Here is a 26,068-nt window from a genome sequence, read left to right on the forward strand (position 1 = left end):
TTTTGAAAGAACCAGTTTAGATTTTGTGCGATGTCCCAAGTCTTTGTTTCTTGATCAGTAGTTCTGCTACTTTCTAAATCTTTATTTCAAGGTCACTGCCTTGGATTTTTAACCTTGAATTTTAGAAGAAACAAGTCAAGTTTTTTATGAAAAAAATATTTTATTCAATATTATATTATAAAATAGCTGTGCAAATTTGAAACTGGGACTGCATTGGGATTAAGAGAATAAAAAATGTGTTTCAATGTTTTTACAAAAAAATCTTTTTTTGTAGGGTTTTGAGGTGATAATACTTAAACTTTTGTTAGCTGAACTCGCACAATCAAATAAAAGAAACTAAAAGTAATGAGGTAATATGTTGCTCATTTGTTTTGTCTAGTAATAAGAAATAGTATACCTCAACTCAGTCAGATGTCAAATGATGATGTAATGTGCAATGATTCAGTATAATTAATACAAATTGAAAGACAAAATGTATTGAAGGTTACTATATCATCAGTTTAGTCATAGTCTGTGTGCATTTTTTTTGTTTAAACAGTATTAAATATGACCAAAAATATTGGATTTATTTAAATAATTTATTTGTGGAATAATATGATGTAAGAAAGCATGAGTACTGCATAAATATGCTTGCTCTGAAGACAAGATATTCAGTTTTCATTTACTGATTGCTAAGTGTTGGTGTAGTTACTTACAGTTTTGTTTAAAATTAGGTTTTTTTTTAAATATGACAACTCTTTACAATAATAAATGATGTAATCTATTTCAAGAAGTGGTTCATAATAATGTTACTAAGAATTTAACAAAAGTGTTACCATGGGTGACAAAAAAATCCAAGTTTAGAGAAAGAGATTAGAAGATTTGTGATCAGAAAAAACTTGCCTCAGTTAGTAATAAAGTTTAAGAATAAGCAGATTGATGGTGAATAAGCTCTTTATGATGAAATAATTATGCATTAGATAGGCTCAATGAGAGGCTAATGAGTAATCACCTGTAAAATCTAAAAGATTTTAAAAGTGAAAACATAATCTGCCAAAAAGATTGCAAAAATTGAGTCTTCAGTGGGGAAAAAATATTCAGTGTAGCTAGTAAAAATGCTGAAACCTCATCTCAAGTTGAACCTGATAACAAAATCTTGGTACAGTTGAAAGAGAAATTTAATTGTACAACTGATAGAAGTCTTAAAATAACAATTCTTACTCTTCTTCCACAAAATTGGAGCATCAAAAAGAGCAAGATGAAGTACCGATTACATAATACAACAGGCAAAACAACTAGTTATAGAATAAGGGATTCTGTCTTCACCTACCCCTAAACCTGGAAAATGTTTCGATCAAAACATAGTTGGATGTATTCAGGTGTTTTATAAATCAGATGATGTAAGTCGTGTAATGCGCTAGGTAAAAAAGTCTGTCACAATCAAATCACCTTGTGGAAACATTCAAGTTCAAAAAAGACAAGTTCTGGCTGATAGAGATACATCAGCAGCAGAACTGTGTGCGCACGCGTGAGTGTCTGTGTGTGTGTGTTATCCATCAGAATGTGAAATTAATGTTTGAAGGATGTAAATTAAATTATTTAACAAAAAAGTGCAGCAATCATTCTACTTCTTATAAACACTATATGGCACAAATTATTTGTAATCCAAGAAATTTATTCTTGGTGAGTATAAGAATAGTCCAGATTCTGACAATTTAAAAAAAAATTTAGATTCAATATTTGCTGAAAATTCTACGGACAAAATAACTTTAAGTAATGGATATCAACTGAACGTTCATGTTTAGAAACAGTAAAGAAGAATACAGAAGATTTTATTGAGAAGTTCATTGAAAAATTGTCAATTCTTGTTTGCCATTCATTCATTGCTTCTCAGCAATCTAATGTCTTAAAAAATTTAAAAACTGTAACTGAACCTGGAATCTTTATCACAATATGTGACTTTGCTACAAGATTAAGCTCAACGGTTTCACTAGAACAATCGACACGCTACAATTCATCCTTTCACAATTTATTTTAAAAGCCAAGAATTGGCAGACACTTTAAATGATAATTTAGTTTTTATGTCTGACTGCCTTAAGCATGACAAAATATCAGTTCATCTGTTTCAGAATAAAACTGATTGTGAATAAACTAATTCACTTTTCAGATGGCCCAGCAGCACAACAAAAAAATCGTAAAAATTTTGGGGATTTAATGTATCAGAAGGACGACTTTGGTGCTGATGTAGAATGACACTTCTTTGTCGCATCACATGGTGAGAGTAAATGTGATGGTCCTGGTGGTATTCAAAAGCAAGTTTACAACACCCATACCAAGATCAAATAACAACAGTTACTCAGCTTTATGATTGGGCTCAGTCGAATATTAAAAATATGAATTTCATATTTGTTTCGAATAAAGAATATCAGAAAGAAGAAAAGTATTTAGCATCTCATTTAGCCAAAGTGGTGGCAATCCCAGGCACTCAAAGGTTGCATGCTTTTTTACCAGTCAGGAAAGGATATCTTAAAAAACAAAAATTATTTCTGAAAATGAACAATATGAAAAACATAAAGTTTTGTATGAAGAGAAAAAAGTTGGTTTTCCTGAAATTTCTGATATAAAAGGGTTTGTCATGTGCATTTATAATTGTGCTTTGTGATTGGCTTGTGTATTATCTACAAATGAATTACAGAAGTGGAAGTAAGTTCTCTTCACCCTCAAGGTCCAGCTTCCTATATTTTTCCAGCACCCAGTGATATTCTAATATTACCTCAACAGGAACTACTAACAGAAGTTGATCCAAAAAGTGCTACTGGATGTACATATACGTTATCTGAAAAGCATACTACTCAGTTACATGAAAAACTGACAGAAAAATAATCAGGTATTTCAAATAAGTACATAAACATTCTTTTAAAATTTAACTTCATATTAAAGGTATTTGTATAATTTTTAAGTAGCAGCAATTGAAAGCCAGTGAAAATATATTTATTAAATTATTATTATAAAACATTATTTTTATTAAGAAACATTACTGGGAAAAATTAATAAGTACGTTAGCATTAATCAATACGTAAGTGCTGTTAATGTATTTTATCAGACTATTGATAAAATTAATACAAATTAAAATATTTATTTAAAATAACAGTTACCGGAATGAAACAGTTAATTTAAGAATGCATAAACCCTTTAATTTGACATTTTTATTGATTTGCCTTATTTTTTCTATATTGTATAAGATTTTAAGATCAAAATGTCCAAATCATAAACACCATAACTAATTATTTAAAGAAATGCATTATTGTATTCTAATTATTAGGTGTACAGTTATTATTTATATTATTGTAGCTTCTTGTATTAGGAGAAGTGAGTCTTGAGAATTATATTTCATATTATTTTTGTTTTACACTTGAATTTTTTTAGATCATTTAAAAATGTTTGAGATTTATTGTTTTAATTAAAATTATTGACTTAATTTCAGTTTTAAGCATAAAGTAAAATGATTTTTAACCTTATTTTGACTCTATTAATATTCATTGCAGTCTTGTTATAAAACTGATTAGAAATTTTAGACAAAGTAAATTTTGCTAAAACATTGATATACATTTTGCTTTTTATCTCCTGATCCCAAAGCAGTCCCAGTTTCAAATTTTTTCAACTGCTTCATAGTATAATGACAAATAACATATTATTTATTACAAAATTGAAGACCTGTTTTTTCTGAAATTCAAGGTCAAAGGTAGTTAGTAACCTTGAAATCAAAATTTATGTAGGCTTGTTGTATATCATATCAAAGAACATCAAATAAGCTTTAAAGTGATAAAAAGTTTGTCGTTCTACTGTAATAACTAACAGCTATTTTGACCTAACACTATTGACGCAAGTCAAAATTTGCCATTTTCCAGCAAATTTGAAGGGCTCTAAAAACAAATCAGTTTATGATAGAGATCCGAAATTCAGTATTTTCTCATAACTCTATCAACAGTTAATTTGTACCAAATTTCATGAAAATCCCACTTTGTCAGGTTGTGGGTCCTGAACACAGAATGACTACATTTACTCACGCACCTCTGTTTTTTGATTTGGAGTTGAATATCCTAAAATCTCTTAACTTTAAACTTTGCTCTTCTTTCCATCATCACTTGCTAGATCCTACTACTTTTAATCTTTACTTATGCATCTCTTATTTCAAGTTGTCTAATCTATATTACTTATACTTGTAATAATAATGCATTTTTTTGTAGTTATATTTTTTCATGAGTAGTTTCTAACTGAAAATCTGTTTAGGGAACTATTCTAATTTTAGTATATTTCACTTTGAAGTTGCCATCATATTGAACTGCAGCTAAAAAGAGGAATGAAAAAAAGAAAGTTCAATTGTAATTTTTTTTTGGATTTGCAGTATTTAAAACTTATTTGCTAAGTTTTGGTTCTTCAGGCCATATAAAGTATAATCACGTGATGCATCGATAAATACTGAGAAGTTTTGGTTACATCTTCTAAGTATGATTTTTATTACTTAATGATTTTTTTTTTTATATGTGGAGCCCAAGGTTTCATATGCGATTTGTGTAATGAATGTGCCCACATTACAGGATAATTCTTTTGCTGTCACTGGAGGGGAGTGATAGGAAGAGTAGGAAAAGGAACTTAAAAAATTTAAAACAATCATTACATGCCTATCAATCAGTACGTGCCACGATCATACAATGGTATGCAAAAAGGCTCTATGTAGTATTGATTGTTAATTATTTTGTTATTTTTCTTTCCTTTTTAAAGTGCAGTATTAAGTAATGGGTATTTTATTTGCAAGAATGAAATATAAATGTATTGACATGAGTTGAAAGAATGAAAAGACCTTACCTAATAAAATGTACTGTGTGCCCCAGTAAGTTTCAGCTACACTCTACTGAAATATTCTTCTGATTAACGTAATGGAAAGAGTTTGTCTAAAACATGACTGAAAAAGATTTGATTTGACTTGATCGTTAAAAATTCCCCCTTTTTGATTTCAGGAAAAATGTAGTATTATACTTATCTGAACACAATTTATATAGTTTGAGTTTGAATATAATTTTATGTAAAGGATTGAAAAAATTAGGTTCCACTGTCATGAATATAATATTTTTTGAGAAATCCCTATGAACATAAAGTGATAAAAGATTTAACTATAAAATTTTAATGAAAAAATTATGAAAGTTTCAGAAAAAGTAGTTTTAATACAACTTTTATAAAGTTTCTGATCTTGAACAAACTTGTGTAAAAAATCAACAGTAGTAAACATGTTGTAAGAATAAGTTGTATTTTCAGTATAAACAGTAATAATTAAATTTATGCTGAATACATTATTTGTTCAAAAATCAGTTGCTGATTTTTATATCAAAATAATTTCATACAATAAACAGCAAAACAATTTGATATATTTATTCACAGTATTAAATTTTGTTTTTAATATTCAAATTTGTTCACCATCATCCTGAGTGTGTATTACAGATGGTAAGCTACAGCATTCTGCAACATATTTGTGTTCTTGATTTCTTCAGTGGCATACATGGCTCTAGTAAAAATTCATTTACTTTATCTATCTTGTGCATATTTGTTTGCTTTCATAAGCTCGATTAAAAGAAATAAAGTGGATTTATATCAGGTAATCTGACTGTTCATGCATGTGTCTACCTCATCATTCTGAGATATATTGTGTGATTAACAAGTGCTTGAGTGCAGCTGAGCACAGTTCACTGATTGAGCACAAGCAGTGTGGTTGACATGCCAAGCACCTCTGTCATCATCACATTAACTTTACTTTTATGATGTTAGTTTATTAGTTAGTTAATCTCATGAGTTTAATTCTAAATATTCTTATTATTCTACCTTATTATTAATACATACTAAACTATATTCACTTGTCCAATCCACCAGATGTGTTTTATTCAGATGGTGAATAATAAGATATTAAAAGAAGCTGGTTTGTATCATTTTGGATATACACACATGTTTGTGTCATTAGTAAGATGCCCTCTTAATGTTGTTGCTCCTCATTTTTTAAGAAAGTACTGTAATCATTACCTGTGATTCTATCGTTGAAAATATAAGATCTGATATGAATGTTACATATTGTATCTGATCAACATTTTTTGGAAAAATTAGATTTGAAATAAGTTTCAGTAGTTACTTGAGGATGTTCAGAAAAATTTTATGAGTATCATCACACTTACGCATTGTTTATCCATAAAGAGTATCTGTATGAGCAAAATATTATTTCCTATTAATCAATTATAGTAATTCACTCTCAGATTGTAATTACCTTCTTCAAAATGTTGATTAATTTGGGGATGGTATGAATACATGCCTTTTTTGTAGAAGAATATTTACCTAATATTACTATTGGATTTACAAACATGTAGATAATCCATGAATATTAATAATTTTTATATATAGGCATAACTTGTTAATTGCCATTTCTTTTCCATTCTGATGTTACCTTAAATGATCTTCTTTCTTTAGTTACCTAAAAATATAAAAAGCTGTCTAATCTAGTTTGAAAATCATTGACAATATTTCTCAACAACTTATGATTATTGCATTACCATGTTACTTGTTCAGGTTCATTTTTTTTTATTAAAAGTTAACTTAATAGTAAAAATCAATGCAGTGCAATAACATGAACTTATAATTCACTACTATTTCAACATGAATAAAAACAATATGTTATTATAAGGTATTATTGAATGGACTATTAATAATCTGTAGTTCTACTGTACAGCAAAAAAATATTGTGTTACTAAATGCATGTTAAGTTATAACAGTCTCAGAATAGCAATCTGGCTGTCTTTTATTTGGTTCCTTATAAGTATAATCATTGTAAAAAGGTTGCTTTTTCTTTTTTTCCTTCTGTTAGCAATTTTTTATAATGGCAGATAACATTTTTAGAATTCCAAGCTTTCCTCTAGAATTTCATAATTGGGATCACTGTCTTCAGTCTAATTCATGAATGTTGCTAAATAACAAACATGACTAAGGAATAATCAACTGTGTTTGTTTAGCTGATGAAAAAATGTTAATATTTAATGAGTAAATGTACTGTAATGTTGCTAGGGTGCTCTGTCACATAAAAGTATGAAGCTTTGGGATTATAGTTGGGCTATTGTCCATTTAAGGTAGTTGCATTCATTAAGAAAGGTGTGTAAAGCCTTTCTGTTAGTGAAAAACATGATGATCTCAAGTAACAGTTACGTTGAGTGTCGTGTGCGGTGGTAATCTATTTATCTTTACTACATATCCATTTTAGTAATTTTTAATGACAGAACTATCTTTAGATTAATGTCTTGTGACCGAAATTTAGCTTACTTATTGCTCACTTATATATACTTAGCTTACTTATTGTTTTTACCTCAGTGTGTACTACATCACCTAACATATTCCTGATATCTAGTCTTGAGTAAAATTATGTTTTGTTTGAATCCTGAACTGTGATTCATTTGTTTTGTGGGGGTATTCAATTTTAATTCAAAAAATGTTATTGCATCACTATCTTTTATTTTGATATCCGGTATGATAACTACCCACCTTGAAGTGGCCAAAAAATATTTTTTTTATTTTTAAAACAAATTTTTTTCTTGAGTAATAGACTATTTTCTAACTTGCAAACAGATAAACAGCCATTTTAGTCACTTTTTCAATGAACTGTAGCATTCTTATTTTACATCATACACAGGTCAAAAAGGGCTTTTTGGAAAGAGTAAAGATGAAACTTCATCATTGTACTCAAAATTCATTTTGTTACATAACCAAATCTTGTAATGTTTACTTGTAAAAAACAGGTTTGTTTTTTACCTTTTAACTCTTAGGTACTAGTAGTACTTTTAAAAAAAATTGGACAGTTACAAAAAAAAGGGTTGCCAAAACATAATATTTTTAAAATGTCTCATTTTTGGGGCCCAAAAACCACATGTGGGACAAGTGGAAAAAATCTGAAATTTTTACTAACGTAAGAATTTTTAATGTACTTTAAAACCATATAAAATTTATTTTGTTGCTCAAAGAAGTTAATGACTAATGAAGTTATCAAAACTGCTAAAAATATTGTTCTTTCTAACCGTGAACAATATATCCAAAAAAAGTCACAGCATGTATTTTTTTTAGATAATAATGTTGGCCTACTATACAAAATATTTTAATTTGTCTATAATGAGATAGCTTATATTCTAGATACTTTTTACCCAAAGTATGACTCATACACACAAACTCATGTTTAAACATAAAAGTGAATAGACATGCATGGACATGCATGTTTGCGTAAACATTGTAGAAGGCTCTGTTACTGTTTTGATTTCAATGTGATATGCTGTATTGTTGCTTGTATTAATACTGTAGTTAGGTAATGTACATTTGTTTATAAAGTAATTTTATTAGCAGTTAACTTTTCTTTTATGTGATATCTTTTATTTTTAATTTTATTAAGTAGAGAAATTTTTATTTTAGCTGTAAAGAAACTGGGGTAAGACAAAGTGAGGTGGAGTTGCTAGTTTTATAATTTATATTAAGTGTATTGTTATTGTAAGAATCCTTGCATTTTTAAAAACGGATTATGGAGTGTTCAGTTGGCATTCACATTGAAACAGTATGTCACAAATTGACTTACAATAGATCTTCAGTATTGCATGATATTTTAGAGTTACTGAATAGCAAATAACATTGATATCTTTAAAAAGTGGATGTACTGAAACAAAACATATCTGTACTTTTCATAAAACTGAATATTTAGATAAATATTTTCATATTAATGGGAAAAGTTGCTGTGAACCATTTAGCTGTCACACTAAACTGGTTAAGAAATATCTTTGACCTTTTCAACAAACAATCCAAATTTAAAATTAATTCCAGGCAGAGCACTGTGTAAAAATGATTAAACAAAATACAAAACTTAAAGATGATAACATAAAGCAAACTGGAATGTCAAGATATATTTGAGCCCCAATGTGTTATAGTCGAGTCAGTGAATAAAGCTTGTTCAGCACTTTGTATCCCCCCCCCCCCTATTAAGGTTCAAAAATTATCGAGCAGCGCAAAGACCCCAATTTTAAAAAATAAAGTTACAAAAATAGCCGAGTCAGTTACCAGTAAATTAAACGATTCCTTTCATTTAAATATTTCCACAGAAGAAACCAATTTTGTGGTTTAGTACCACAAAATTATGCTGATTTAGGTAGGAAATATGAAGAATTAATCATTAAAATAAAGGATAAAATGAAAACAGTTACATCATCCCAGGAAAAAATTAATATTTTAAGTTTATTACCAAGCAGAAGAAGCATTCAAAAAATTCAAAATGAGTTTAGTGTTACTCGGTATTTAACCCATCAATCCAAACAGTTAGTTAAGTGGAATTTTGCCACAAATCGGCAAAAAGAAACCCAGTCACGTAATTGATGGAAATGTTATTAAATGAGTCCAAGATATTTACCAGAATGATGAACACAGCCAAATGATGCCAGGTAAGAAGTTTTGTTTCACTGTAAGAGAACCTGAAGGAAGAAAATTAATGTTCAAAAAAGTCTTATCTTATGTAACTTAAAAGAATTGTACACAGCCTTCAAAGAAAAACATTTAAAAAATGGTTTTTCAAAACTTCCTGATTTTAAGACCTAAATTTTTGGGTCAGGTACTCACTCTGTTCAGGTGTGTATCGCCCACAAAGATGTAAAACTCATGTTATTTATTCTAAAAATGAAATTTGATTGTAAAATTCTCCTTTCAGCCACAGTGGGATGTAGAAAATGAAACATCCTTCTGTCACAGTGTGAAAAATGTCCAGGTACTAATGAAGTGTTCAGATTACTGCAAGAGAGCTGGGGTGATTTTGATTTTGAAATTATCTTCAAACACTGGGTTTCTGTTGACTGTTGTGAACTAACTACTCAAATTCTTCTATTTCAAGAGTACTTAGATAAACTTACTGAAAATCTAAATAATCTAGAAAGGCAAAGAAACAAGCTAATTTCCTCAACATTAAAAAGGAAAACTTGTTGGAGGGTGAATGTATTGTAATGGGAGACTTCTCTCCCATTATGATGCAGGATGAAGTCCAGTCATATCTCTGGTCATAAACTTATGCCACAGTACATCCATTTCTCTTTTTAAAAAAGGAAGGAAACTGTACTGTAAAAAAAAACTGTACTTTAAAAAAGGAAGGAAACTGTACTGTATTCACACAGTAGCCAAAGCTACTGTGTGAATATTGAGTACTTGAAATACAGTACTACATTGTTCTTCTGTTTCCAAAAGCAAGTGATAAAGTAAAAACACTGTTACCACAAGTTAAACAGATTTTTTTTTTCATTTTTCTGATGGCTTCTCAGCCCAATATAAAAACAAAAAAATTCATAAATTTGTGCTACCATCAAGAAGATTTAGAAATCGCAGCTGAATGGCATTTTTTTACCTCATTACATGGAAAAGGACCATGTGATGGTAGTGATGGAACTGTAAAATGGACTGTGACTAAAGCAAGCCTTCAAAGGACAGTGAACAATCAAATTGTTACACCTTCTGAAATGTACAATTATTGCAGACAATATTACAAATATAACATTTATTTGCTGCTCTAATTAAGATGTTCAAGAAACTGAAGAATATCTCTGTTCTCATCATCAGGTAATCACAACAGTCCTAAACACAAGAACCTTTCACAGTTATGTTCCAACAAGTCAGAAATGCATTCTCAAAGTCCAGGTGACCTCTGAATAGAAACATTTACATTAGTATCGGTACACAAGGACATTAGTGTTTCTGATTGCTTTATAGGTTTACCAGTCAAAATGTATAAATTATGTCTGCTGCATATACAATGGCAAGTTGTTAGGTGAAGTTATTGAAGTCAAAATACATGAAAATGAAGAGGAATATTGAATACACTTTTTCCACCCTCACAGTCGTGTTACTTCATTCAAGAAATCATTGAGAGATAATCAAACATGGGTTCAACTGGAAAATATTTTAAAGATTCTCACACCTTCAGAGCTTTTTCTATCAACTACGGGTAGAGGACACAACATTACACCAAAGATGAATGAGGACTTATCAGTTCTACTCGATAAAAAAATGGCTAAGTTATTTTAGTTAAGTTTGTTATCAAAAAGTGCAAGATTCATTCATAACTTCAATTAGCAGGAGTAAAATAAGGTAAAAGTGAATTGAACAACTTGTTAATGTATTTGAATTGTTTATCATTTTGTAATTGCCTATTTATTATTTATCAATTTATCCACCCTAATGAATTTATTTGTAATTTTTATAATCTGACAAAAATACATAACATCAGTATTTTTGGATGTGCTGTTTACAGTTAGAAGGAACGGTGTTTTTAGTGGTTTTGTTGGCTTCATTACTTGTCAACCCCTTTCACTGACAAAATAAATTTTACATGGTTTTACAGTACATAAAAAGTACTTACTGCTGTAAACAGTTCAGATTTTTGCTATCTGCCCTACATCTGGTTTCTGACCCCCAAAAACAAGACATTTTCAAAATCTTCCAAGATTTGGTGACCCTTTTTTTTTTTAATGAAGGACATACAGTTAACGTCAAATTTTTTAAAAGTATTAATAGTACCTAAGAGTTAAAAGGTAAAAAGACAGGCCTGTTACTCTAAGCCCTTCATTATTTATTTTGGGCCCAAAATTTGAAAAAAAGAATTTGTAAATATAATTTCAGTAAACATTGCAAGATTTAGTTATGTAACAAAATTAATTTTGAGTACACCAAGATGAAGTTTCATCTTTATTTTTTCCAAAAAGCCCTTTTTGGGCTTGAGATCAAAAAGGGCTTTTTGGAAAAAATAATCTCTGCATGATGTAAAATAAGAATACTACAGCTCATGGAAACAGTGATGAAAATGGCTGTTTTTACCTGTTGGCAACTTGGAAAATAGTCTATTGCTCAAGAAAAAATTTTGTTTTAAATATAAAAAAATATTTTTTGGCCACTACAAGGTGGGTAGTTATCATATACCAAACATCAACTACTATAATATTGATGCACCAATCATTTGTTGAATTAAAATTGAATACCTCTTGTTCATTTTTCTTCTTGTTAGATATTGATTACCTTGCATTAGTTATTTAAACTTCTTTATGGGAGGATTGCTATCAAAATTACTACAGTTCACTACTAACAGGCGAATTCTTTTATATTACAGTTGTGATATAAGTAATTTTTGCTGTTAAATCTATAAATGCAGTTAGACTGTAGTTCAGAAATTTAATTAATTTGACATATTAACATAATTATTTTTTATCTTTATTTTACATTTAATCAGTGTAAAATTGAAAATAGTTTTTTTTATATTTTTCAGATGCTAAAGAACGAAAATGGAATTTTCCACTTTCTCAGTATAAGAACTTATTGAAAAAAATTGAACTCTTAAACTTAGAAATTAGTATTAATCCTTTACCAAAATTTATATTAAAGGTAGGTTGGTATTTTAACTCATTTCATTGTCTAAAGGGATATCACTTTATGAATCACTTTCTGCTGACATATTATTTTATTGTATGTGAAATTGAATTATGTTGTTAAAATTGTGCAATGCTGATATACAAAAATTATTTGGTTAATGTAATTTAGTTAATAAAAACTACTTCTGTATGATTTTAGAAGCTTTAAGTGTGTGGTGTTTTACATTCATTGAAAGATTTGTTGGAGAAATTCATCCTCTGATAAAAATTTAAATATATGATCTAAATACTTAAAAATTTTATTATATTCAAATATAGAAATAAAATCATAGCATAAACAATTTTGTTTTGGCATGTTAATAGTGCTGTAAATATACAGTATTTTACTTTGTGGTAAGACTTACTAAGAAAGCATTAATAAATGGCATGGTTATTACAAAATTTAATTAATGTTATTACAACATTGGTAGGCTTATCATACGTCCGGAATTAGCCCAAACAGTCCTGGTTTTTTAGTGCTGTCTGGGGTTGCAAAAATGTCAACGGGGTTTGAGAATTTTATGACTGGCGAGAATTATTTTAATTTTAGACCTATATGTTCGAGATTGCGTTTTTAAACATTCTCTTACAGCTGTGAGGTCGGCTGAGAGATGCTCGTGCTGACGCCGATTTTGGTGGAGGCGTGGCTACTGGTCTCGCCACAACGTTTTACTTAGTCTTTTGGCAATACAACTGGGGCAATATGTTTATGTTGTTTTCGTGTGTGAAGTAACTCATCTAAATGTTTTTGATCATTTATTTTATTTCTATTCGTTTTTGCCTCATTGTTTAGCAATGGGCAAAAGAAAATGTGTGTTTAATGTTAACCTACATCAGGAACACAAATTTTTGAAACTGTGTAATGATAGTAACAGTGAACATGTTTATTGCACACCATGTACTGGAGAATTTTCTGTTGCACTTAAAGGAAAGGGTGATATTAAAGACCACGTGAAAACAGTTAATCATAGGAGTGCTATTAATGCTACTGCTTCAGCAAACATAAGGAATTTTTTTTAAAGCCAAAGAAGGGAATAACAATAACAGTGATCTGGGGTATGCTGCTAAAGAAGCTACATTTTCATACGTCACTGCTAGACACGAACTCAGTTTTAAAACATCAGACTGCACATCTAAACTGGTTAAAAAGTTATATGACCCAAAATTTTCATCTGCTAGAATCAGATCCGAGATAATTATTGTTATCATTATTTTTGCCATTTGTATTTGTTAATGTGTTGTGTTCTTTGGAAAACATTAATTATGTAATTAGTAATGGTAATTATGTAATAGTAATGTTATGTAATAGTAAATTTTGACCCAGTATCTTTTGCAGTATGTGAAAAAATACAAACTTGAAAGGTTGCTTTGTTATACTGCTGATAACACTAACAATAATTTTGGGGGTGTGAAGAGAAAGGGAAATGAAAATGTGTTCAGAAAAGTTCAAAGTGATTTAGATAAACCTATTTTAGGAATTGGTTGTTCAGTTCACATTGTACACAATTCAGTACAAACAGCATGTGATTCTTTACCCCTGGACATAGAAGTTATTGTTATAAATATTTTCACATATATACAGTAAGAGTAATGAAACTTAAAGAGTTCTGTGAATTTATGGAAACAGATTACAAAAAAGTATTATCTCATAGCAGCATAAAGTTCCTTAGTTTGTTACCTGCAATAGAAAGAATTCTTTCTTTTTTTGATTCCCTAAAACCATACCTTGTGACAAATGCCCAAAATTGTTATTTGATTTTTTGAAAATCTAGAAAGTAAACTGTTTTTAAAATTTTTATATGGTACTCTACAGTTATTTAATAATTTAGTTCTGAAATTGGAAGCTCATTCTATCACAGCAACAGAAGCATTTCAGAGATATTCTGAATTAATTTGTCAACTTTAAGAGGGAAAAACCCACAAATTTATTCCATCTGCCAAAGAATTGCTATGCACTCAAAAAGAAAATAATGATGTTCAGGAACAAAAATTCTTTTCAAGCATACACAATTTTTATTGTGGAGTTATGGAGAACCAGTTTTGATAAAGTTAGTAAGTTTCAGTGGATAAATTTACAAACTGAAACTGCCTGGTCTGATTTAGAAGATAGTGCACAAGTTGTTAATGAAATTATAAAAGATTCTATAAATATTGATGACCTATTTGATGAATGTACATTGTTGAACCAGGTAATTCAAAATCAATGGGTAGGTTGTGGTTCAAGTTCTGAAAAAGTACCAGATACTATTGAAGAGAAGTGGAAAGCTATTTTTAAGGTGTTTCAAAAGACTGATATTTCATATTGCAATATTTCTAAAATGGTTGGTTGAGTTTGCGATATCTTTGCCTGGGACATCTGCTCCAGTTGACGGGGATATATGGTCTGCAGAAAGAGGTAGACTTTCAGTATCTACTGTTGAACATCTGCTAAATGTTAAAATTAATTCAGAACTTTCTTGTTGTGAATTTTATGATGTAATTAAAACAGATAAACCATTTCTGAAAAAAGTCATGTCTAGTGAAAAATGCAACTGAATAAATAGAATTTAATGTGTTTTAATAAACTGTTAAGACTTTTAAGTAATTTAAAAAATATGTCCGGGTTGGACCCAAAAAATATGGTAAGCCTAAAAATTGTTAATATTTAACTTGTGTGAAAAACTGTTGTCTTCTTCTGTAAGAAAGTCCTTGCCATGAACCTGATAAAACTCCAAAATCATGACTTTTCTTACTTCATCATTAATTTAAAATGAGTTTAAAACTTAATGAAGAAAAAGTAGTTAATATTTAAAAACTTAAGATAAGACTGAAAACTATAAAGATAAATTTCAGTAAAATTAATAAAAATATTTCAGATTTGTTGTGTGCATTACAAATAGTTTATTTTTGATACTTCTTTTTTTTGTGCCATCTTCCATTAAATTTAGTATAGAATCAGAAGTTAGAGAAGCAATTCTTGTGTAATCTTAAAAAAATATCTTCTTAATTCTCATATCAATGCTACAGAAATATTATCAGTTTTTTTCTTTTATTGTAGAGTACTTTCAAAATTTGTGATCATTTTCAATTTAGAAATTGTTACAAAAATTTTCACACCTATTTCCTCATTAGAAGTTATTATAAATTTAAAATTCACAATTACAAAGTAAAAAAGTAAAAAGTAAAGTTCAAAGTAAAATTTTAGAAATTGAAAACATTGAATTCTGAACAAAACTGTTCCACTGAAGGCTTGTTTGTTTCATTCAGTTTGTTATTGATTTGGGGTTGAATTGTTTTAAGTCATAAGGTGATTTATTTTGATTTGTTTCAAACATACTGTTTGATGCAGTGATGCAGTCATTCATGTATTATAGTAAAATGTTATGGCAATAACTAAAAGTTTAGTAAAAATCAGTGGATTTTTATTATCAGTTTTTGATAAAACTGGTGTTTTGAAAATAATGGGTCAGTCAATAAAACAGGTAATTTAAAAAATTTATACTTAAAAAAACATTTTCTACAAATTGACAGTTTATAACATTTAGCAGTACATTAAAATATCCTAAATTCTGAACATTCATCTTGAAGGTAGCTTCCATTTCAATACTAATATTCTTTAAGTTAAGTGCTTACTATGTCGGGATTTACGAAACAATGTACTAGGACCATGCTGCTTATGCTTCTCTCTCGAGCTTTAAAAAAAAAAAAATTACATTAACTCAACACATCAAAAAATATTTCTAACAGTGATGGATAATACACATTACTTATAAAAAATAAAGAAAAATGGCAATAAACATATTTGAAAGTCTCATAACTAGTCTGCTTAAGTTTGTAGAACTGCTATTACATAACTACTTGTATACATCAAAATTTAATAAAATATCTTATTAATACTTATGATAGTAAGGAACTGGCCAATCAAAAATTAATTTTAATTAGAATTTTAAACATAATTTTTCATTTTAACATGTTATAATTTCAATAATAATATTTTTTAATGTTATAAAAAAAATCGACAGATAAGAAATCTTCTGATAAATCCATGAATGTCTTTATGGAGTAGCATTTGATATCAAATTCTCATACCTGTATTCCATACAAATCACAGTCTATGATTTTCCTGATAAGTTTTTTAAAACTACTCACAACACTCATCTAACCACGATGAAGTCCTGCATATAACTGACGCTTTCCGATGGTGTCACAGTTGTAACCCCACCACTATTTCTTCGAATTGTCCAAGTCAGTGTGAGTGTGTGTACTCCACAAACGTAACATTCTTTATATAGAAAATGTTTGCTCATTTTTCATGCGTGATGTAATATTTCTTAAAATTCTATTTTAAGAAGGAATTTGATAACTAATGAATCATGCTGCTATTAATTTAATATTTAAAAAAAAAAGTTGTCTGTCGACTTATTAAGAAATTCATATAACAAATAATTTACAATAAAATAAAATTAAAATAAATTCATCAATTTAAATAAGCCAATTCAATTTAATTTAAATTTAGGTCAGAATTTATAATGGTTACAAATGTAACATATCCAGAGCAATTGCAGCAACTTTCTGTTAAATTTTTTCCAGTTCTTCAATGTCTTGTAGGGTTGGATTACTGATGAGTACCATATTCTTCAAAAAGCTCCACAAAAAAAATTGCACGTGAAATTTTATTAGCTTAGATCTTATTAGCTAAATAATATTGCCATGGTCTGGAAACAATCATTTAACTGTATTTATTGATTGCTTAGCTTTATGATAGGTAGCTCCATCCTGTTGAAACTACCTGTCTGGATCTATTTTAGATTTCTCTACAACTAAAAGAAGAAAAAGATTTTCCAATCATCCAGACATGTTGCTCTGATCTGAATTTACCATATTTTCCATCATTGTCCCTAAAGAAATAAGAACCAACCATTCCGGAGGATGCTATTGCACACCACATGGTTATATTACAGACCACATGGTACTGTGGAATAGTTTATTTCATTTTGGGTTGCTTGTTACTCTACAGAAGTTTTATTTATTCAATATCCTACAAGTAGAAATGTGATTCATCACTCATTAACAACATATTGTGAATTTTTATTAACATTTATAAAATTCAAAGGTTAATTATTAAAATAGAGTTAATTAACTTGATCTTACTGCAGCTCATACAGTGTCATTATTTTCAGAAATATGTACATTTATTTATTTACCAGGAAGCTTCTTATTCAACACTACTGTTGTTTTTAAAATGCTGCACCAGGTTTTAATGCCATGTGGTGATGGTGCTACATCATTTGAGGAATATTGAAGTGGTGTTTTGAAATAACCATTGTGTACCTGTAATACTATTAAGAGCTATTTCATTTCTCTACTTAAAGTAGGTAAAAATTTGCCAATCATTCAGATATATCTCTATGATCTGACCTTATTAGCATTTCCATCATTTTTCCCAAAGAAATAAGGACCAACTATTCCAGGGTTCAGTATAAGTTCTGTTGTTACTGGAAATATACAATGTTTTTTTGTCTCTTCTTTCAGTGGCTTGTCCAGTTGTTTTTGTCGACAACTGAAAATGTTTGATTTTGACCTCCAATATGAGTGCATTAATATGCTGATAGCACAACCTACCAATTCCATTGGTTTAGTGACCATATCATGCATATAGAAACAGAAATTCAGAGTAAGCATTTTCAAAGTTTTTTCCAGAGTCACAAATTTAAAAATGTCATTTCCTGTATTTAAAAGTACAAAATTTTATTTTTCATCCTTGTCATTAATTTTGTGAAAGTAAAAATTGGAAAAACCGTAAACAAATAAGTGCTTTAACTAAAGTTTTGAATCTGAAAAAAAGCACAAGGAGGGCTGACAGATGAAAGCCCTCATTTTTACCTTATTCTTTATACAAGGGTCATTCAAATATAAACTGGAATTTTTCCACGTGGACTGAGGAAGAATATTGAATATAGTGTCGTGCTGCAAGTAGTTATGTGGATATGTGTGGAGGGAAGCAACTGGCCAGCCACACACATAGTTTCCATGTCAGTAGCAGAATGTATGAGCAGGAGGTGCCATTGTCCATTGTGGAACAAATTATAATCCACTTTCTCCTAATGAAGGTGTCAGATCCTCTGAAATTGTGATCAACTCCAGGCAGTTAGGAGATGCTACGCTATCAAAAACTTAAATGTTTGATTGGGCCAAAAAATTTCAAAGTGGCTATGATTCAGTAGAGAACAAAAGTTATGACATGGACCAGGGTCAATAAAGACAACGTTTAGGTCGTTTGTGACCTTGTGGAAGGTGACTGCCGCATAACATCGTTGAAATTGCATCAGAGGCAGGCCGAAGCTGCTACCTGAAAAACAAGAGAGTAAGTATGGAGTGGGGTTAAAGTGGGGAGGGGACACCAATCAAGGCCAAGAAATGCTTGTCTGTTGGAAAATTTCTGGCAATTGTGTTTTGCAACTCAAAAGATGCTGCTGATTGATTTCCTGCATAAATGAAGGGACAGTAAGTATGGCATACTACTGTCAGACGTTGGATGACTTCAGGTCTTTTTATTGCAACAAAATCACTGCAACTGATTTGTAATGCCCTTCACAACAACACATGGCTGCATATAGCACCTCAGACTCACGATAAACTCGCTAAAATTCATTGGACCTTTTGAACACCCAACATACAGTCCAGATTTGTCTGTGTTAGATTTCCACATGTTTGGTTTGCTGAAAGAAGCTTAAGGAGGGGAAAGATTCAAAGATGGGCAACTGAAGACTGCAGAAAGATCGTGAAACTGCAGAATGTTGCAGTTGAGCATTATGTGTGTAGTTAGTTGTTAAAGTAGCTTTCTTGTTTTTTTGATAAGGGGATCAGGAAGTCAGAAAGCTACCTATCTGGTGGAGAAAATGTATTTCTGTTTAAGGAAATTGTGTAGAAAAATATGCTCATTTATTTCTGATTTTATCTAATATCAATAAAGGTATGTAAACAAATTCAGCTTTATATTTGAATGACCCTTGTAAAATTGTATGAAAGTAAAAATTGGAAAGTTTTCTGAACCTCAAAAAAATTTATTTCAGGACCCTTATCTTGTTTCATAGTTACATTCTTATTTTACAAACTTGCTGATATTTAATATGAAAAAAACTGAATTGCATCACTAGAGAAATAAGTATAATGAAAGTTTTTTTACTGAAAAATAAAGCATAATAAAACAATCTATACTTTCCATTAGTTGTGTGTATCATAAAAATAATTAATCATGTTCATCATTAATCAGTTACATAATTCAAAGAAACAGATACAAAATGTATTTTTTCTTTTTTACTTTTAATAACCTCATCTTCAGCTGTTTATATTATTTTTGCAAATTTAAGTGTTTATTTGAGTATCTTGATGTACTTTTAAGGTATGAACTGTAATAATTATGGTCCATATCACTATTGATTTGATGTCCTCACCATTTCATATAACTAAATTTGTTGCTACTAACCTATGTTATTAATAAACCTTATATCTAAGAAAGCTCTCTTAATAGATCTTCCCTTAGCAGATCAGGCAACATAAGAAATAATTGCTAATATTTAATTCTTTAATAGATATCCCTTTTCTTTGTATGCAATATTAGTTGTTAATTTTTTATAAGATATAGTGTTGATTAAAGTGAGCAGTTGAAGATTGAGAGTTCGTAAATTGTCAGTTTTGTTCCTTTTTCTTATAAGGAGTAAGGGCTCCTGAAAGGGGGCAACAGCTCCTCAAAGTATTAATTAATTGTTGGTTAATTTTGCCTCAATAACAAGCTTATATCTCTAAGTTAGCATTTGATTACACCAATTGTTATTATTTTTATATTTATGGCAACTCATCTTAATCAACTGGTCTCTGGAATTGTAGAATTGAAACCAGATATACTGTTCTCTTCTTTGGCTTTATATTACTCTTTGAAGCCAAAGAATAATAAATGGGTTAAGTTATTCTACCAGGAAAGGCCCATTTCATTGACATATGAGGTGTGGCTATTAAATAATGAGACTAATGCTGCTACAGAAGAACTGTGCATTTGCCAAATTTGTATGACCGACAGCTGTGTAGTGTGAAGCCTTCTCTCGATTGTTGCCACTCCAGTTTCTGTAGACATATTAGTCTGGCTGTGGTCTCCATTTGGATAACATCTGTTTTTTTGTTTTGTTGAAAAAATGTTAAGTGTTTTATTAGAGCAAAGAATTGTGAAGTTTCATCTGAAACTAGAAAACTTGGAAAGTTTCATACTGTAACTTATCATTATTAAAAAAAGTATATGGTAATGAATGTTATTCACATGTGTGGGTTTTTAGTGTTTTAAATATTTCCAAGAAGATGTTGAAGATGATATTTGCATGGGTCGCCCTTCCACGTCAAAAATGGATAAAAATATTTAAAAAATTGGTAACCTGATCTGATCTGACGGTCAGTTAACTATTTGTGCGATTATTGAAACTAGGAATTGACAAAGAATGCACAATGCAAATTTTACATAACAATTTTAACATGCAAAGTCATGGGTTCTTCATCAGGACAACCGGCTCACACTGGATTGTTTGTCAAGATGTTTCTAGCCAAGTATAATATCCCAGTGTTAGACCATTTTCCTTATTCACCTGACCTGGCACCATGCGATTTTTATTTGTTCCGCAAGGTCAAATCTGCATTAAAAGAAACGATTTCAGACCGTTGAAGTTGTGAAAGAAAAAGCAGCATGCGTCTTGAAAGAGCTCACAGAAGAAGACTTCCAGCACTATTCAAACAATGGAAAATTCGCATGGAGCGTTGTAGGGATAGAGGAGGGATGTATATTGAAGGGGATAGTAACTAAATATGTATAAATTTAAAATAAAATATTTTACAGCATTAGTCTCGTTATCTAATAGCCAACCTCATAGAACACTAAACTAGCTGAACATACATCTTATTCTATTACTTTGGGTAAGTTAGGATAGTATTCAGCAACTGAAATATCTGGACATGTAACCATATCTGTATTTTAATTTTTGTCCTAAAAATCATTAATGAAATTAATAAACCATCCTTTGCTGGTAAAGAATGCTTTTTCAGTTTCACTTAGCTATTACTTTAACTTGTGAAATACTGACACTGCTTTTGTAGAAATGTCTGATTAAGAAATGTACTTGCTGATTACATTTGGTTCTTAATCCATAATAAAAAAAATTGTTTCTATTTATGAGTGGAACTCATGAGTTCTTATTGCCCTAGACAGGATTTCTGTTCAAATGTTTGCTCTTTTCTTTATAATTCTATTTACAATTGAATATAATTTATATTTTTGGATATGTCATTCAGTTTCATTATTTTACTTTAAAAATGTTATACTTTTCTTTCCATTTAAATTATCAGTCTTCATTGGATTTTTCTGTCTTTTTTCCCTGCCACTACAACTATAAATTAAATGCCTTCAAATATATAATAATTCTGGTAATTTATTCAATGAAAATAATTATAACAAATATAAAGTAATAAAATAAGACTGCACACAACACTACACAATGCAGAAGCATGGTAACAAATATTTGGGACTTAAATATAGCAAAAAAGCTTCACCCAGCAGGTCAGGCTATATAAGAAATAATATTGTTAATATCTTTAATAAAATATACCTTTTCTTCATGTGCCCTGTCAGTTGTTAACTTTTTGTAAATTGTAGGGTTTGTTAAATGAGCAGTTGTAAATAACTGCTAGTTACCTCAATAACTATTACAGCTTGGTAAACTTGAAAACAATTGGAAATTATTGGATTTGTACAGGAAATAATCTTTTTCCGTCTTTCTTTATTTGGAATGTTGAAGTCTTGGGTTAAGTGTTCTAGAGATCATCAAACTATATAACATAATGAATTTCTTTGAGTTGAGTATGGAATCAAGTTAAATTAAATGACTGTATAACAATACTATAAATACGAGACACACACACACATATATATAGCAGCAGATAATGTGAGAAATGGGAAGTTATAGTTTTTGATGTTGTAGTTATTGTTTAAGTCTGATTATATTATTTTATGTTTGATGTAGTGGTTATATAAGATGAAGAGAGAATCAGGATTTCTGGTTAGGCGATTTTAGTGTAATTAACACAGAATTAGGTAACAAAAATGAAGTAAGAATATTAATCAGTTAAACATAAGTCTGCAGCTATACCACTATAATTAAATAATTATTGTAGACAGGATAGATTCAAATTTGAAACCAATAAAATATTGGAGATAAGGTAGGTAAAAGGTTAAAACATAGCATTTTAAGAAGAATACATAAATATAGAAATATATATAAAGAATTAGGTATTGTAGTCAAATGTATTAAAAATTATGAAAATCTTATAATAATGGAATACTGGAATGCCATTGTAGAATAGTTTTAGGAAGTTAGTAGGGAATTATAAACCAATCTAAAGAAATTAAAGAGAAACTAATCTTTCAATATTTTTCCTCTCCAGAATCTTAATAAATCGTAGTTGTGATAAAACTAAAAGTTACAAGATTTGGCATGCATCAGCTGGATGAGTTTTTTCTGGTAGTATGAAAGGAGGAGTTATGTATAACTGCACTCTTACTAGCATTAGTAATTAGAAATTTATGTTTATGTATATTATAGTGTTATTTGTTGATTTTAGAATTTATATCTATAAATATGTTTTTGTAGGAATTCTTGTTAAGAAAGTTGCCATCAGTCTCCTCTGAATCCATTGATATTTCTTGTCTTTCACCAGAACTGAAGAAGCAGTTGTATCCATTTCAAATTGAAGGAATTCAGTCAGTATTATAATTATGTTTATCTATTTCTTTACTGCACTTACTGAAATTTAGTATGATTTTTCTGTTTACTTGTTAGTTGTCATATGTGGTTATTACAAAAATTTAGCTTTTGATTGAAGAAACTATGCAAACTTTAGCAAAATTAATTTGTTTTTATTGTTGAGAAAAATATCTTAATGATAGAAGAATTCAGCTTGGTCTGTTTTAATGAATTATTTTGCTTACATTTTAATATTTATAATAAATTATTATGAATACTTAGTTTATTAGGACTGTGACTTTACTAGGCTATTCTGGAAATTTACAGCAGATGTTGCTGTGTTTATAGAACATGTTCAGAAATAAAACGTAGGGCAATCCTTAAGCAGCCCTGCCCAGTAGATCAAGAAATCAGTCCCTGACTTGGAACGGAACGCAAGAATGGCGGGAGTTTCATTATTTCTCCCTACAGATCGCAGAGCCTGGACAATGTCTCTTGCTGCTGTATCTTTCTATTATCGAGCGGGTTATTGGTTGTTATTTAGTGGTGGCTATTAATTTTAAGTTTTATTTATAGATGGATTTGGTAATTTCCATTCGTATCCGTATGGATCAGCGTAAATATTATTTACTGGGTCTGACCTTGGGAGACTGAGCTTTTGAGTCTTGTACTCCTGGCGTAATTCCCTTTCAGTTCATCCGCTGAAGTCCTTTGGTGCTAATGCCTTTCGGGCTAGCAGGAATACATCTACCAGGGCTCTAGTTATTTGGAGGAAGCAATGCGTCCCCTTCTCCGGAGGGAGTCGCATTTGCTGACTCCCTGACTTCCAGGTGAATTAGGGTTTTGAATTTGCATCTTTTACGGACTGTTCTGGAAGGCGGTGCCAGTTATTGGTGTGCCCAATATAGGCCCACCAGGAGAATCATTGATATTGGTGCAGTTGAGTTTATGCCACAGATAGGCTGAGTCTGTATGTCTCTTAGCAAAATTATAAAAGGAAGAGATGTTTCGTTGTTAATAAGCACATTAACTTTTTTCACCATCAATCCCTTGGTACTCAGGGCCCACTGTTATATTTTATTATAAGCTAAGAGATTAAGTAAAACTTAGTAATTCTTATATTTTGTTCAAAGTTATACCAATTTAGAGCTCAGGGATCCAAGAGCTATTTGATTTTTTGTGTAGATGAAGATGTTCCTGTTTCTGCTGCCCAACTCTACATTAATTAAAATTCCATAAAACAACATGCATTTTTTGATAGGTATTTTTTGAGTTCAAAATACTTGCAGAGGCTCAGCTTTGGGAAAACCGTGGGTATATAACAGTTCTTGAACCTTTGCATGTTCATTAATCTGGAACCATCTGTGAAAACAGATTGTTCCCTGTCACTAGGAATAAAAACTTTCCATTCTACTTGTCTTCAGTATGGACACTAAATGTGTGAAGCCATAAATGTATAAATTGTGATGTCAGAGCTCATTAATCACGTCAGTAGTAGTAATAGAATGGCCAGTATTAGTAATACCATATACTAGAAGCAGTATTAATTCTCAGTTTTAACTTCTTTGTTTACAAATCGTTAGTGACCATCTACCTTTTTTAATGATTTTTATCACATAGTTATTCTTAGTGAGTTTTCTTGTAGGATAATATTTAGATGTCTTTATCCAAAAGCTCCAAAACTGTTTGCATGATGTCTGGTCCACTATGCCTGTATGGTTTTTTATTTTTGGTAAACAGTACTACTGCAATTGTTTTCTGAGGATTTATTCCTAGACCCTCTTTTCTTTACAAAGGATATGTAAGCAAAGTATATTCATTATCCCTGAAATGGTAAGGGAAAATTTCTCCTAAATAAGAACAGTAGTAAGGCCATAATTAAAATCTTGCATCTAAAACTTTTTCATTTTAGTTTGATGAGAAATACATCTACACCAAGACAATAATATTACAGAGGGGATTAAATCCCTCTGAGATATCCCCTGCTTGCAGACACTGCCACTGTATCACCAAACAGCTTTACTTTTTTTCTCCTCTGCTGCAGAGTAAAGATTTGACCCTCTTGCACTTTTTCAGGGAAAGATCAACTGTAGACACCCCTTCTCAGGGCAATGAGTGTTCCTTTTTTTTAATTGATATTTGCATATGAGTTGTTGACAAAATACTTCAGTATATGAAATGGACCCAATATAATTTCTTTCTTGGGCTGCATGATGATATGTTTGAGAAGTGTTGTCGCACATGGTTTGCTTGTCTGATAAGTAAACTGGATTGTGATGCAGAGATAACTTATTACTTCACCACTCAAGTATTTTCAGCAGAAATTATGAGTTGTAGAAATTGTGTAGTTTAAGCTAATTGTTGTCCTTCCTTGGTGATAAATACCATCCATAAGGTCTGTAAACTTCTAGATCAGAGATTTTCAGCCTTTTTAGTTTTACGACTCTAAAATGTAAAAAAAATGTATAATGAATATTTTACACCCCCACCCCCCCCTAACAACACCAACCCAATGAAACCTAGTTAAAACTATTTAACTACGTTGATAGTGACAGGTATGAAGTGTATATGCATATATGAAGTGTACAAACATGAGCAATTTACAGGTTCTGACTTGATATATATGTGCTCCTCATAATTTGGTCTGCTTCCATAATATTTGCTGTGAGAGTGTCATGTCAAACATGCATATATGTTTGAAGACATTGTGTTCTGAGCAGTGTAAAAGAAGCGTAAGGGATTGCAGAATGTCAGTTTAGTTTTGAATGCAAAGCATGCGTCCGTACCTTTATTAGGTTTTTAAAAGCATAGTTTCATTGAAAATAATAATAACTG

At 30.2% G+C, this 26,068-nt stretch overlaps 1 protein-coding gene across 2 annotated transcripts in view; it reads left to right on the forward strand.

Annotated features, from left to right (window-relative positions):
- Marcal1 (SWI/SNF-related matrix-associated actin-dependent regulator of chromatin subfamily A-like protein 1) overlaps positions 1–26,068 on the forward strand; it is a 100,548-nt gene that overhangs the window by 17,092 nt on the left and 57,388 nt on the right. For both annotated transcript variants that reach the window (XM_075354369.1, XM_075354375.1), the window contains exons 3-4: positions 12,335–12,450; positions 23,141–23,250. In XM_075354369.1, coding sequence (XP_075210484.1) covers positions 12,335–12,450; positions 23,141–23,250 — 226 coding nt within the window. The remainder of the gene's footprint in view (positions 1–12,334; positions 12,451–23,140; positions 23,251–26,068) is intronic.

Source organism: Lycorma delicatula, chromosome 1, assembly GCF_047948215.1.
Source record: "Lycorma delicatula isolate Av1 chromosome 1, ASM4794821v1, whole genome shotgun sequence".
NCBI classification, from domain to species: Eukaryota; Metazoa; Arthropoda; class Insecta; order Hemiptera; family Fulgoridae; genus Lycorma; species Lycorma delicatula.